Here is a 16,402-nt window from a genome sequence, read left to right as displayed (position 1 = left end):
ACGTCCCTCGATTCCGAGGATACCTAAAGCAAGGTTGCCTTAAAGAATAAAAATCATTTAGTCCCTCGATGCTGCCTCGGAAAAATAAGATGATTGTCCTATTGCTAAGGTATCCTCGCATGATGCCTAAAAATGTTAAATGACTATTATATCCTTCCCTTAGACTACTTGCCCTCTTTATGCCAAGGGACAGTCTTATGGAGAACTATACTTTTCTCAATGACCCTTAACATCCAATTGAAAGACTTCCTGCCTTCTCATGGTATGGATAGACCCTTTCGCCCGAAAGACTTAAAGAACATGAAAGACAAATTAGGGTAGGTAGTTCTTAGTTGCTTGCTCCACACTTCAAATTCTTTTTCATAATCTCTTTTCAAATCAATTCAAAAACAAGGCTACGCTTATTTACAAGCTAAAGTCCTTAACGAAGTTTTACTATTCACACACTGCTTTTCAAACAATTCAAACATTTTGGAAACAAAGTGAGCTAAGCAATTAAGAGCCCATGATAACCATGGATGCAAAGGGTGCCTTACATCTTCCCTTTGTATAACCTACCCCCCGAACTCAAAGTCTTTTCAAAGGTCTTTCCTGTTCTTTTTGCCTTTCCAATTGGATAAAATAAAAGTCGGTGGCGACTCTTGCTCACCGCAACATTGCTTGCTTAAATATAAAAAGTCACTTCACCGTATTACATCGTTGCTATGAATTGTTGTTGAAATGCATTGATATGTTATTGTTATGTAGCTGTGGTTGTGTTGTTGTTGATTAAGTTGTAGGCCTATGGCCAGTGTTGAAGCGACGTTGAGTACCCCTTTACTGGTACAATATTGATAAGTTGTTGTGTTGTGATGTTGATTGATGTCGTTGTTGTGATTGTTGCATTCATTTCATTTGCATACTAAGTTGGCCTGGATGGGAAATTTCTAAGTTGAAGCTATGCTCACCACGTTGGCCTGGATTGGTAAAATTGAAGTTGAAGGCTTATGCCTTGTTGATCCCTCGATAACCTGGCATGTTTTTAAGTTGGAAGTTATACTCCAATGGATCCACATGCATATGCACAGTTGAGTAGCATTCAAGTTGTATATGTGTAGTTGTTGTTGTTATCGCATTGCTGATTGAAATCAGTTGTTGTTATTAAAATTGTTGTTTTGTTGTCGTTACTAAGTGGATGTAAATATTAAGTTATTATTAAGATGTTGCTGTTGTATAAGTTGTTATTATTAAGATGTTGATGTTGTATAAGTTGTTGTTATTAAGTTGTGAATTGTTGTATTATGTTTTATTTGTTGATGATTGTTTTCTTGTTATGAAGCGGTGAATAACTGTATGATTCTTATCTAATATATTGATTATCATACCTTGTTTATACTTTTCGATATCTCACCCCTTCTGCTGATGTTTCCCCTACCATGAGAAATGGACAGGTACTCAAGATTAGTTGTGGATGTTAAAAGTATTCCTTTGAAGTCTTTATGTTGCTTATGATAATTCGAGAGGATCTTGCTCTGATATGTAGCACTCGAGATGGGATTATGTTTGTTATATGTTGTTATTACTACTTTAGTTGCTAAATGATTATAAAGCTGACATTGTGAAGTTATTGTTGTTCAAAAAGTTGATTTAGTTGAATATTAATAATTATAAGTTGTTTCTCAGTTGAATAAATTACGATATTATGATTCCGCCGCATAGTATTAAGAGTTTTTGTTATTAAAAGAAAGTATATGTTGGGTATTAAGTTGAAATGTGACATCCCATTTGTTGTTTGTGGAATTTTTATACTGATTTTTTTTTAATAAATTTTGGGTAGAAATTGGGGCTTTACAGATGGCATAACAAAGTTGATAATATTGTTGAAGACACTCTGTTTGATGAGGATTCGGTTCATTCAAGCTCTTGTGGGGATCTCTTGCTCATCTCAATAAGGGAAAGGCTGTTGTAAATGAATCTGAAGACGTTGGTAAGGGGACTTCTCAATTTAGGAATTCTAGTGTTCAACAAGGTGAGGATAAGGGTACGAAGAAGGGTTGCTTCAATGTAGTTATTGAAGCGGCAAGGAAGGCTGGTGTAGATGGTAAATTAAAGGAGGATAGAATCTCAATGGATACTTTTTTCAAACAGAGAAAAGAAAGTGTTAAGAAGTAGATGATTAAGAAGCCGAGAATCAAATCTAGGAGTGTTTATGACGTTGGCATTCATTCTTATCTGAAAAGGATAAGGAAAAAAAGGGGGACCTAAAGGATTGCTCAGAATCTATTTCATCATTTGGGCCGATTGAGGGTCAATCTCAGGAAGTGAGTGTGAAGAGCTTTTGCATGGATATTGGTAAATCTCAGATTCATTGTCCCGTTGGCTTCGGAAGAGGGATTCTTGGCAGGGGTGGTTTCGTGTGAGGGATGCTTATCCGATTCCAATATCGTGCAATGTAATTTCAGATTCAATCATCTTCAATCTAAAGTTGGAGAAAAGTATGGACCGATATTTCTAAGTACGGGGTGGTGCCTCAAGGAGTGGTAAGTAATTATAACGGGAAAATTGATGAAATGGAAAACAGAGATAGAGAGAATAAGCAAGTGGTGAAGGTGAATCTAAAACGATTAACATGATTATAGGACCGATGTAAGAGGAGATGGAACTTGTTAAAGAGGAAGAAGATTAATTATATTACTTCTCAAGGTAAAGCGGACATTTTTATAATTCAAGAATCGAGGTTGGAAGTTGTAGATGGACGGAGTGCTAGTTGTTTTTGAAGGAAGGTGGATGTCGGATGGTCTTTCTCTAAATCTCAGGGAGCTTCACGAGGGTTAATTATTTTGTGGAGGGAGGGGATTTTTGATGTCATCCATAGTTTTGTGGTGCTGGTTTCCTTGGAGTTAAATTCTGGTGGAAGGGGAAGAGTTATTATATTGTCAACGTCTATTCATCGTGTGCTCTGAATCTGAAACGAAAACTTTGGAGGGAGCTATTGAGTTTGAAAGCTAAATACTCCGACGGAGAGTGGGTTATGGGAGGAGATTTCAACTCTACTAAAAATGAAAGGGAGAAGAAAGGATGTATAGTGGCTCGGGGAGCTGAGATGAGGTATTTCTCTTCTTTTATGAAATTAAAGGATATATTAGCGGCTTGGAAAGGGAGATTTCTCAGCCTCAGAGGTAGGATTACATTGGTTAAATCGGTTCTCTCAAGCTTGGCTATTTTTCAACTTTCTTTTTTCAAAGCCCCGATATCGATTTATAAAGAAATTGAAAATATTCAAAATAATTCCGTTTGGGACGATTGTTTTGATAAAAGGAAAATCAATTGGATGCATTGGGAGTATCTTTATCTACCTCTTAAGAAAGATGGGTTAGGATTTAAACGTTTCAAAGAATTGAATGCAAATTTACTTTTCAAATGGAAGTGGAAAATTATGCAGGGGATTTAGGCGAAGTGGTTGGAGGTTTTGATCGCAAGATACGACAACATAAGACATCAGCTTCTGTCCGGTATCGCTTCTGTTTTGTGTAAAGAGAGCTCGGCTTGGTGGTATGATATTCTATCTTTGGAATAATAATGTAATGTTGCAGAAGTGGAGATTTGAGTTAGGCAGCGGGAATGAGATCCTTTTTTGGAGTGTTGTTTGGTGCGGAAATGTGAGTCTGATGGAAGCTTACCCAGTTATCTTCGAGTGGAGTAAAGAGAAGGTTGCATAGGTGAGCTCGATGGGCCGCTGGCAGGAAAATAGATGGTTTGAGGCTGTTTTAGAGTGGCAGAGTCAGCGTCTGTTGTTGTGCTAGCAAAAGTGAGGGATTTAAGGAGGTTGTTGTCGGAGATTTTTTTCGGACAGGTTGTCGTGTGATTCGTTGGTGTGGAAGCTGAATATAGGGTCGGGATATTCTACCAAAAGTGGCTAAGTTTTGTTGATGAGGAACTATAGCGAACCTGCTTGGGAAGACGGGGCGAAGTCAGTGTTTGATTCAATTTGGAAATCTAGTGTTCCATATAGGATTAAAGCTTTCGGGAGGAGATGCCTGTGGAATAGATTACCTACAAGGGATCTTTTATTACAAAGGGGTATTTCTTTACCGAACAATGAGCAACTCTGTATTTTCTATTCCGAAGAAAATGAATCTCTAATTCATATTCTGTTGGAATGTTCTTTTTCCAAGTTAGTATGGAAATATTTTTTTCTTATGGTGTGATTTCTATTTGGATTTATGTGGTTTAGTGTGGAATAGTTTGAAAGTTTGGTGTGTTGAAAGCAAGAAGTTTGGTGTGAAAAAAAATAGAGATAGTCATTTGTGGATGGTGGTGGCGTGGGGTATTTGGTGTCTTAGGAATGATATCATTTTTAACGGCGCCAAAATCTCTTTATTGAATTTAGTATGGGATATTAAATTGAAGGTTTGGAAGTGGTTTTGAAGTGATAATATTCCTAATTCTAAGTGCAACTTTTATGAGTTTGGAAAAGTTCCGTTGGTTTATCTCGGTTAAGTTTCAGTTGGTTAGAAATGTTTTCTTTTACTGAACGTTGCTCGTGTTTCTTTTATAAGCGGATTCGAGTATCCCTAGTCTTCGTTCTTAATGAATTTTGCTTATAAAAATGTTATGCTTTATCATGGTTGACCCATCTCTTAATAATTTTCACAATTTTATTAAAGAAATAATTAAATATTTTTCTCATATATATACATATATATATATATATATACATATATATATATATATATACATATATATATATATATATATATACATATATATATATATATATATATATATATATATATATATATATATATATATATATATATATATATATATATTTCATTCCTTTAAAACTATTTGGTGAATACAGTTTTATACATGTGTTTATAAATTTAAGGATTATTTTTTCTTACTATCCATATATAAAAAACTTACATAAAAGCCAGTTACTAATCCGTAGAAACTATAGTGATATATGAACACAGTTTCTGACAAGTTGACCTTATTGTATAATTCTAAAGTTTGCCCGTGGCTCATCTGATTTTCAGCTGAGAAATGCTGCCACTAATTTTGTCCTTACACTTCAACCATGCCATTTCCTCTCTCTCAATTAAATGCATGCTTAAGTAAATCGAGTATTCGGATCTTGCAGATCAGTACTGTACAATGCTATTCAGGAGGCTCATTTTAATTCAACCAGTGGCAGAGTGCGTGAGTTTAGGAAAATTTTAAGGTACAAGGTGAGGCTTCATAATCACTTCATAAGTAGTAGAATTTTAAAAAAAAAAAATTGAATAGCAATCGAAGCTAATTAATCACTAAGTTATAATTATTAGAAATACATTATGTTGATATTTTGGTGTTACTATTTTTTGATACAATATTTGATGAATTGGAAATCGTAATTAGGTAACTCATGAAGCAGGATGTTAGACATGCTTTCAAGCAGAATTTTTATAGCTTTGATAGTATAATTTCTAGTAGAATTTTGTAACCAAAATGGATAGCAGGTTAAGATTTATAACATATCCAGACAAAATTCTGGAATAACATAAATTTCAAGCAGAATTCAATTTAGCATTTCCCTATGGCAGTGAGTTTTCAACCTATTTTAAATATTGATATTGTTTTTGTGGTACCATATGCTTAGTAAAAATGTGGCAGTAACGTTAAGTTGCCAAAGTATGTAACATTAAAAACTTGTGACATTAACAAAGGTTTTGAATTATATGACAATAAAATTTAACATTGCATATTATAATAAAAACCAAATAAAAACTCGTTTATTCATAACATTCCATTACATGGATAGAGATGAAAAATTGATCCTGTTACTTTGAATTTGAAAAAACAAACTATTAAATCAAACATTATATCCTAAAAGTACATTATGAACTAAAACTATTTTGTTTATTCATCTTTTTTATGCTTCACCAGTATAGTACTTGGAATCGAATTTGTTCATTTGTCTTCTTTATGATTCAAAAGTTGCCAGAAATTAAGTTTGCTACTTCACAATTGTCCTGCACCAAAATTTCTCCTTCATGCTTTGCCTGCATAAGTCAAACCAAACATATCACACTCCATTCTTCTAATACAATGTATGCATTCTACAAATTATAAACCAAGCATATCCGAATCTTTTCTTCTAATATAGTGCCTGCAATAATATAAACCAAACATATTACAGTCTAATTTTTTTTTTTGAACCAAAGAATATATTAATTCAAAAAACTTTACAAACATGAAGGATTCAGCCCAAACCTAATCAAACCTATAGCATTAAAATGGCAATATGCATACCAAGTTTCTTATTTTTCCAACCTCTATACACAATATTATCAATAATTCTCTCTAGGTATTTTTGCTATAATTTTCTTTACTAAAAACAATTGCATTCCTATATAACCACACTTCATGTACAGTTTCAGTCACAACCAATTGAAACAGTCGAGCTCTCCAACCTTTACCCTTAATACGAGCCAGGATCCAATGCAGGTCTTTGCTCCAAGTATGAGGCTTATGACTAATACCAAGCCAATTCATAATTCCAAACCAAATACCAGCAGTTTTGACACAAGAAAAGAACACATGGTCAGTATTTTCTTCCTCTTGTTCACACATGCTACACACAGAATCTCCAATAATACCAAATCTACAAAGCCTCTCCTTTGTAGCCAAATGTACATGACATTACAGTCTAATTTTGACATGATACATGAGAGAGTTTTATGTTTCATGAACATAATCAAGGTTGAATAATTTGTTTTTGAGAGAATCCCTAAATTACAGTTAAATTCAATTTTTGACCAAAAAACAACCATTGAATTCAACTCACAAGTTTGAAATTCAATAATTTTCCAAACCTTACCTGATATTTGAAAACAATTGACCGTAACACCGACGGCGATGAAAAGACGAAGAAAAACCGTAGGAGTCAGAAAAAGAAGAACCGTCAGAGGTGGTAGGTGGCAGTGGCGAAAGAGGTGATAACAATAAAGGGTCACAGTCTGAGTCGGAAAAAGATGAACAATTGAAGGCAGCGTGGTGGTAGATGACGACGACAGAAGAAGAAGAAGAATTGAGAATTTTAAGTTTTATCATTCTTAGCAGACTTCCATCCTCTCTTAATTTCAATTTTATTTGTTGAAAAAAAACACGTGGATGCATCTGAACATTTTTATTGATCGTACCTTAAAAAGTTGTAAAAGTTACTATAATGTTCCCGCGTGAACGTTAGAGCATCCTTTCCCGTAAATTTTGGTTGCATTTTGCAAATGACAAATGAGGAAGTAAGAGTGAAAAATAAGAGCGATAGAGAGCAAGAGTATAATAAACTAAGGAATAAAATGAATGTGGAGTCAAAGTCATCCGCGAATTGTTGCATTAAGAATTTATTATTCTTAATTGTTTTCTATATTTACAATTAAAAAATATTTATTTTATTTTAAACTATAATAAATTATAAATAATAAAAATAAGTTTTAATTCAAATAATATGAATAAAAATAAAGAAAAAATGACAAGTTTCAGATATTCGGGTTGTCTTTGAGAGCACGCAAGACAATTATCGCATAAGGCCTCAAATTAAATAGGGCCTGATAAATATTTAACATTGTTAAAATTTAGTTAAGCGAGGCTTCTGATTATTTTGTCATTGTTCAACCATGATTAACCTACAAAGACCTCCATAAACTTGAGATTGCTTTGTCAAATAGCATTTAAAAAAAAATTAAAAACTAGTAAAAAAAAAAAAAGCTAAAAGCTTGAGGTAAAACATTGTTACCATACAACATTTTTTATTAATATGAACTAAAAATTAGTTTTCTTTATCTTAACAAACAATATGATAACGAGTTTGGTAAATACAATTTATTTAGTAGATGAAAAAAATATTAATACACATAAACTTGAATTTGAACTCATAATGTCGTACACTTAGTAACTACTCACTTTCCAACAACGACAGCAAAAAATGGAAAGGAGGGAGTAGATATAATCCAGCAATCAAGAGAATGTGTGAAAACAAACATGTTTGAAAATGAGAGAGAAAAGCAAAGTTGTACCAACACCAGTACTATGGATCATTCATTTCAAATAGAACTATATGTGATGTTACCAGACAGGTCATTACTGATTGGTCATTCAATGTTTCCAGTTAATAAATTAAGGGTCCCTTTCATATTATTTTAGTTCAAGTACCAATAATCTCAAGTTTGGATTCTGAGTATTAAATTTTCATTTTCCCACATTTCAATTTCTAGACTAAAATTTAGTTATATTACACAGATTATTATGTAAAAATACAGATTTTCAAACATCTCGTGAAAACTCCTAAAAATATGTACATTCCCAAATATCTTCAAGAATCCTACCATGAAAGCCTAAGATAACCTGTCACTGATTTCCAAAATCTGAAGAAAGATTCAGTTAGGAAATGATTGAAAACTTGCTCTAAGTATTGCATTATTCACATCTCTTAAATCAGTAAGAAGATATGCAATATCACCAACAACAGACCATGATTATTTTTGGGTTCATATTTTCAATCTGTAGCTTCGGGTTCATTCTGGTTTTCTTCACCATCATCAAACAACCCGGAGGCTTCGGCTGTAAAATCTATGTTACTTAAAGACTCGGTGTCGATAGACCTGTCGCCTAACTGTCCGGTGACGAGCCTCAACATTATGTTACGAATATAGTTGGGTTGTACAAGCTTGAAACTATGATCTGAGGTGTGTTGTTGATTAAATCGGCCTGGAAGTTTGGAGCGGGTGTCGTAGCAATCTTTACAGAGATCAAAACCCATTTTCTCCTTGCAATCGGTGCATCTATATCTATCTCCAATGATAGGAAACATCTGAATATACAAGCCACACATTATCACATTGCAGATCAATAACATAGACACACAACTAGTTTGGATAAAAGAAATCTAAACTGTAGAAACAACAATAAAATAACATATTGATACATAATGCAGGATATGAGGGGATTAAGATCTTACCCCACAAAAGTCACAACCAACTCCAATGTGAACTTTCAAGTCAGGATCAGACCACCATTCTGTATTTTCTCCTTTGTTACCGTTATCCGATGAACCTGAGAAAGAAAAAATAGTAACTAAAAAAATACCAAAAGGTGGAGAATTACTAACATAGAAACATCAAAATGCGCGTAAAAATAACCACTTGAAAAACAGAGAATGTATTGTAGGGTATTTTAGGGTATTGTATATGTAAATGATATAGGAGAGTAGGTCTAATCTCTGCTATATATTTGTGTTTCCTTTCTCTTGAACCAGTTTGACGGTAAGTGTGGGGACCAGTTATTCTATATAATTCCAGAGTTAGCAAAAGTATTGCAACTGATTGAAATTCACCCCTCCACTCTCTGTAGAAAAGAATGAAGTCGTAATTAAGTCATGAGTTAAATTGTATGAACATTTTGACGGTATTTGGTTTTGCTTAACCGGAAAGATCACATTGTATTTGGAACTAACATCCACATAGGTTAGAAAAAGCGATAACCGCATTAAGAACTAATATTGGCCTATCCCCATAAATCGCTAAAAATGTGGTGAGTTGTAAACTATTAAAACTTGAGCAAAATGCCTACCATAACCCACAAAACTAGCTTGTAATTTGGGTACTTCACAAGCTTGTAAGCACTAGTCAACGTGAGATTCAATTCATCAACTCACTCTCAGGACTAGACATCAATTCTGAAGCGTGAACCAATGCGAGTGGAATAATAGGAACTCTCTCAATACACCATCACGCCTAAAAATGGACATTTGGGGGTGGAAAAACAAAGATATTTGGCTCACTAACAGATCTAAGATAAATTTTGAAATCATATTACGTTTCGTGCTTAACAAAACCCAACGAAATTGACTTGTAAGGCAAGGACTACCCAAGCATTATAAGAAATTAAGCACTATCTATGTCAAATCTCTAGTTCATATGGGACTCTAAACACACACTTTTACACTTAGGATTGGACATTCGAAGGGTGGACCAATATGGATGGAATAACAAAGATCTCAACATAAGCAATCAAAGAGGAATTTGAAAACATGCAATGAGCTTTGCTAAGACAGCAAGCAGCTCAATAGTCAAGATTATTTTTACTAGATACAGGCACAGACTCCAATGACTAAGGACTACTTTAAGTGCCTCGCGATAAGGAAGCCCGAGTCTACAATGCTACATGTTATAGAGTAAGGTTCTTATTATCTTTCAATTTGGACAAGAGCACTACCTCCCTCTTTTGGATAAAACTGTTTTTATCAGAAAACCAGTGTAACTTACTCTATAATATTCAGTTTTTTAAAATAAATTTTGATGGCCAAAATGGAATAGTATTACAAGCTTGATACCACTTACCTCTAAATCACTGGATGTATTTTCATTTATAATTTTATTGTAGACATTCGAACCCTTGGGAAAACCTTTAGTTCAATATTTTTCCATAGATTTCATTAATTTCAATTATCAGGCTTTAACTCTCATTACTTCTACAGGTCAACACAACACCATATAAAGAATCTAATATCTTAAAGGAAATATGGATTACTTTCACACATAGAATAATTATTTCATTAAAAAAAATGTATGCTTCAAGATATCAAACATAATGTAGCCAACCCAAGTATACATACAAGAAGGGGTCTCGGGTTTGATTTTGATTTCCTTTAGTTCCATAGCATCACTTCGCCGTGCATATTCTTCAGCAAATTGTTCCTCCAAAAAGTGACTAAACTCCAAACATACTTTCGGAAATCCTCTTGGATGTGGACTTTGACAAACTTCGCATCTAAGCATCTCATCAGCTAACTTGTAGACACAAGTTTCACAGTATACTGCAGAGACAAGGGAAAGTAGAGCAAACACAATCTCAATTAAGTGTTTGATAATAATAGTTTTGATAATATAATTGAAAGTATTAAAGTAAGATTAAATGTATTGAGTACCATGACCACAATTAAGAACTACGGGACGAAAAAGAAGCTGCTTGCACATTGTACACATCACATCAGCAACAGATATTTTATGTTGTATGTCAAGCTTATCATGAGGCAATATTTTTTCTTCAGCCGGAGTCCCAGTAATTTCCGGCTCTGCTTCATGGGCAATGGACTCTGGTTGCTTTGTACATTCAAAAGTTTCCACAACAGATGAGTTGGGCACCGGATTTATCATTGAGGAGGAAGAAGGGCTACATGAATGACCAAATTTAGCTTGTGATTCACATGTGTCGGGATCAAATTGAGGGGAATAGAAGCCTGATTTCTTCTCTTCCTCTAAAACAAGAGATCAATTTGTCAAACTTAGATAAAATAATTACTTCCAAACTGAATATAAATGATTAGAAAGTGATGTGAAGGAGGGAAAGTGATAAGGAAAACTCTCAAATCAGTATGTATGAAACACCAATAATAAGAATACAGTAAACAAGATGTAGCAAAATCATATTATAAAGTTCACGGGATCAATAAAACATTAGAAATTAAACTCAACAAAGTTACATAAATTTATCCATTCTGTTATGTTTTATTGCATGAGATGCGGATAATCTTATAATATATGACTGTGCATTGAGTATGTAAAAGATACGAGGTAACCAATGACTACACAAGGTACTTAATGAAGGAAACACTTGGATAGTCTTTTAAAAAACATTGCATCAGATAATTTGGCATATAGCTCAGATATGCATTTGAACATGCTAATGCTTTGCAACAAATATGAAGGTTTATTCATTTTTTCAAATTATTACTGGTGTCAACATGTCAGTGTCGGTGTCCTGTCCGGTGTCGGTATCTGTGTTTGTGCTTCATAGTCTAAATATGCTTATGCATACAGTTAGAGAAAGATACATACCAAGAGTTTGATTGATCCTTCTATTGTAAGCAACAGGATACATCTTAAGAAGCAAAAAATGAAGTGATTGACAGACTGTTGGGAAGTGATAGTATTGATGCCTACATGTTGGACACTGAGACTCCCGCAGACAATTCATCGACTTATACACACACCAGAAACAACATATGTGCCCACAAGCTGCAAAAATGAAGGGAAAAAAACAAAATTCACAACGCTACTCGCATTTTTAATATATATTTCAAGAAAATATTGATTGTTGCCTTACATAGTACAATGGGCTTGTATAGTAGATCCCTGCATGATAAAAGGAGTGTCAAAGTCAGTTAGTACAATTTGATAAAGAAAACAAAGCAGCTCAAAAACAAGCTTCAAATGAAACATGTCAAAAACCAATTTCATCCTTTTAACTTTAGTTTATATTTGGTTTAGCTTTTGGAAGAGCCAAAAGCTGTAGAATTTATTTTGAAATGATTTTGAAATGGTTTTGAGGTGTTTGATTCTTCTAAATTAGAATTAATTCAGACTTCAAAATTAATTCTACTTGAAGCTAGAATTTGTAAATTTTGAGTTTTGTTCAATTTAATTTTGCATAAAATTATCCTAACATAAATCACTTTACATTCAATTCACTTTTAACCGGAATCAATTTTACGAAATCAATTCACTCGAATTTAATTTTTTTTACCGCAGAATCAAACTTACTCTTGCAATAAAAAATTCAAAATTCATGAATGAGCAATCCATATCAAGCACCAAAAACAAGGCACATTCGGTGGTTTGCAATCAATTGAAATTCAAGATATAAACATATACATTTTACATGCACAGATACCAACTTCAGATCCAAAAACAAAAACCATAACCAAACCGAATTATTCTAATCAACTTAAATCAATTCATGAACAAATTTCCATTTCTTTTCCAAAATATAAAGTTACCACACCACCGATGATTCTTTTGAATTGTGAACAAGAATTTGAGAACAAAATCGAAGCTAGGTTTTCTCTCAAAATCAAAACATGATGATGATAGAAACTTACAAACAAACGCAACAGGAAAAAGAATCAGGAACTTCTTCATCTTCTTCGTCATCAAAGTTGTGGTTTTTGAATGCGGTGTTGTCCATTTTGTGAAGGTTTGGGAACGCAGAGATTGAGAATTTGGAATCTAAGAATTTGTAGAGACGAAGAAAGATGTTGAGTTATTCAATGAAATGTGAAATTATTTTTATATTTAATTTAAGATTTAAGATTAATTTATACAGTTTTTTTTTACGGGGTTTTTTCTTTGACGGGGTTTTATCCTTTATCTTATTTTCCAGTTTTACTTAATAACTATTTTGGTTACATTACTTATTTTCGTTAATTCATTATTTGGTTTATTTTATTTTGGTAAAATTACTTTTCCAATGATTTTAACATGTTTAGATCGGTTTAAGTAGAATTGATTTTATTTGATGTTAGAATTTTTAGCTTCTGTCAAAAAATAGATTCAGAATAATTTTTATATTAAAATTTATGGTTTTGTTTACTTTTACAAAAATTTATATAAAGATAAATCAATTCTGCTAAACTATATTCTATTATTAACAATTATGTTCAGGTCAATCCAAACACAAGCTATTAGTCATGACAATATCATATAAGTCATTCGAATTGGATTTATAGATATTGTATTAATTAATTTAAATTAAATTTAATACAATTTAATCTTTCAACGAAACTATTTTTTTTTATTTCAGAGATTAAATTCTAATATTCAATGACATGATTTTTTTTTATTTTATAGAGATTAAATTCAATTTTAAAATTTTATTGTGATTAGAGTTAAAAAATATTATAATTGTATGAACTAAATTTGACATAAATTTAATTAAGAGAAAATGGGTGATGCACTGACAGTGTAAAAAAGTTTTACACTGTCAACCAATCACAACCATGAATCAGGACAAGCCAGACTTTAATTTTGAAAAAACTTATATGACATGACAAAATGATTTGTTTCTATTGGATGACAGTGTAAAACTTTTTTACACTTTCAGTGCACTACCTTTAACCCTCTTTAATTAATGGGTTGTTGTTTAAAAAAATTGACCAATCGAACCGAACTGAAATAGAATTAAAATAACTTAGAATTAAAATAACTTACCCTAATTAATAAACTGAACGATATAGAACTGAAACAAATTGCAATTAATCAAACATAAACCAAAACCAGGCCATTATTTTAAAACTTAAAAGTGAAAAGTATATTAGCAATGAAACTCCTATAGTGTATTAGCGTTGCAACTTCAATTACACCAAACATACTTTTAGTAGGTTTTGTCTTGAATAATTCTTTTGCTTTGTGATTAATTTGTGCTTAAGAATTATTGATTGGATAAGTTTTTTTTTTTTTTAAAGCCAAAAGAGAAATATCATTAAAGAAAAGCAAGGAAACAAAAGAAGGGGGGGACCAAACCAAAACCCCTTAGTGACAAAGTCTAATTCTAGGAGTGCCTTGCTTATCTAGCAAGAATTCCTTAATGATATCTTCATGAATGTAATTTAACCAAGTAGTATTTCTATTTCTTAATCCTATACCGGCCAGAAAATCCGCGCAAAAATTGGCTTCCCTATAAATGTGTGTAATCATAAAATCTATGGAAAGAGAGTAAGCCCAACACACGAGCCAACGAGATTTGATTTTCCAGGGCACAAGACTGTGGTTCTTAAAAGCGTTAACTACAAGAATACAATCGGATTCGATCCAAAGTTTGGAAATCTTCAAGCTCTTGGCTTTCTCAAGAGCCATAATGACAGCAAGGAATTCTGCAGATTCCGGAGGCTCGTTGCCTAAGAAGGCACAGAAGCTTAGCACGTGGTTAGCGTTATGATCGCGAAAGATACCTCCGCACGCAGAGGTCCAAGGAGAGCCAGAAGCCACCCCATCCACATTACACTTTAACCAGCCCATAAGAGGAGGGATCCACAAAACATTTACAGTAGTTAGGGTCTTGCTAGGCTTGATGATGATGTTGAATTTCTTAAGCAGAGTGAAGTTTGTTACGGAGGAGTTGGACTTGCTAACAGTGTTGTTACCAATCGATTGAAGCCGAGCAGCAATGAGAGAGATGCAGTATTTCCAGTGGATCTGTTTGTCCTCAAATCTGGAATGATTTCTAGCAATCCAAACCTGATAAAACACTCCCACCAATCCAGCTTTGATCACAGCCATGGCTTGAGCAGACCAGTTCATCTTGAGAATTTTTCTACAGTCCTCAATGCAGCAAATGTTGAAGTTTAGGTTAAGCATTCCTCTCAACCAATTCCAAATGTTCTTGGCATAGCAACAATCAAAGAATAAATGCTCAGTGGTTTCAGAATAGTTCCGGCAAAGATTGCAAATGGAAGGGATCGAGAAGCCACGAAGTTGGAGATTGTCATCAGTTGTCATTTTCTTATGAATCACTCTCCAAACAATCATTGAGTGAGAGGGAGGAGAGTCTTTGTCCCATGGGAAAGCAGACCAAAGAGCCGAGGGTCTAGGCATGATCAAATCTTTGTAGGCCTCTTTGATAGAAAGCAGACCAGATTTAGAGTTTCTCCAAACAAAAGAATCCGGGAAGTCCACCTCAGGTATGGAGAAACTGGAAATGAATCTCAGGAGATTGGGAACAGCATCCTGAATATTTTTATGAACATGCCAGGCTTTATCCTTCCACCAGTCGCAAACCTTAGAAGTTAGGGCATGATGAAACTGTTTAGGAATATTGAATTTAAAAGCCAGAGTCTCACCAGTCCAATTATCTAGCCAAAAATTAATACTACTGCCATTGCCAATTAACCATCTGCAGTTATCTAAAACAGTCTGGTGGATCTCCTTTATGCTAGTCCAAATGGAAGACTTGATGGCATATTTTATAGTTTCTCCATTTCTTTTGACCCTTGCCTTAAGAAGCTTGCACCAGCTTTGAGAGTTGTTAAGAAACCTCCAGCAAAGATGAAGGTTGGTAGCCTCATTATAAGCTCTAAGAGAAATTATACCTATACCACCCTCATTCTGGTGCCTGCAGCAGTCCTTCCAAGAGACAGTTACCATTTTCTTCCTATCAGTGTTGCCACTCCAAACAAAATTCCTCATCCAGCCTTCAATTTTCTTAACAGTGCTGCCAGGCCAATTGTAAATGGTGATGCTATGGACAGTCATGCCAAAGATGACAGATTTGACAAGTTGAGTTCTGCCTGCCATAGATAAAAGCCTTGCCTTCCAAGTAGCCATCTTGAGTCTAATGGAATCTGCAATTTGAAGAAAATAACAAGCTTTAGGTCTCCCAATGAAAATAGGAACACCAAGATGGATAAAAGGAGGAGTAGCTTTTGTAAATCCTATAATGTTGGCAAGGCTGCAGTGCCTCTCATTTGTCATTCCTCCTGCATAAATTAAAGATTTAGAGAGATTGCAATATTGGCCAGAATTATTGCCATAGTCATTCAGAAGTTTAGATAAGGCATTGAGAGATTTGGCATCACCCCTGCAAAAGACCATTATATCATCAGCAA

General features: G+C 33.8%; 1 protein-coding gene across 1 annotated transcript; it reads right to left on the bottom strand.

Annotated features, from left to right (window-relative positions):
* Positions 1-8,131: 8,131 nt before the first annotated feature.
* On the bottom strand, positions 8,132-13,087 carry LOC131628734 (E3 ubiquitin-protein ligase PRT1-like). The gene is made up of 7 exons (XM_058899564.1): positions 12,902-13,087; positions 12,127-12,155; positions 11,859-12,038; positions 10,949-11,278; positions 10,637-10,837; positions 8,981-9,075; positions 8,132-8,833 (listed from the first exon to the last, which is right to left on the bottom strand). Exons 1-7 carry the CDS (start codon positions 12,985-12,987, stop codon positions 8,519-8,521), a joined length of 1,236 nt encoding a protein of 411 aa, XP_058755547.1. The 5' UTR covers positions 12,988-13,087; the 3' UTR covers positions 8,132-8,518.
* Between the last annotated feature and the right edge of the window lie 3,315 nt (positions 13,088-16,402).

This window comes from Vicia villosa, unplaced genomic scaffold (genome assembly GCF_029867415.1).
Source record: "Vicia villosa cultivar HV-30 ecotype Madison, WI unplaced genomic scaffold, Vvil1.0 ctg.000474F_1_1, whole genome shotgun sequence".
NCBI lineage: Eukaryota > Viridiplantae > Streptophyta > Magnoliopsida > Fabales > Fabaceae > Vicia > Vicia villosa.
Note: the sequence above shows the minus strand (reverse complement) of the source record. Positions and strands in the feature narration are given on the sequence as shown.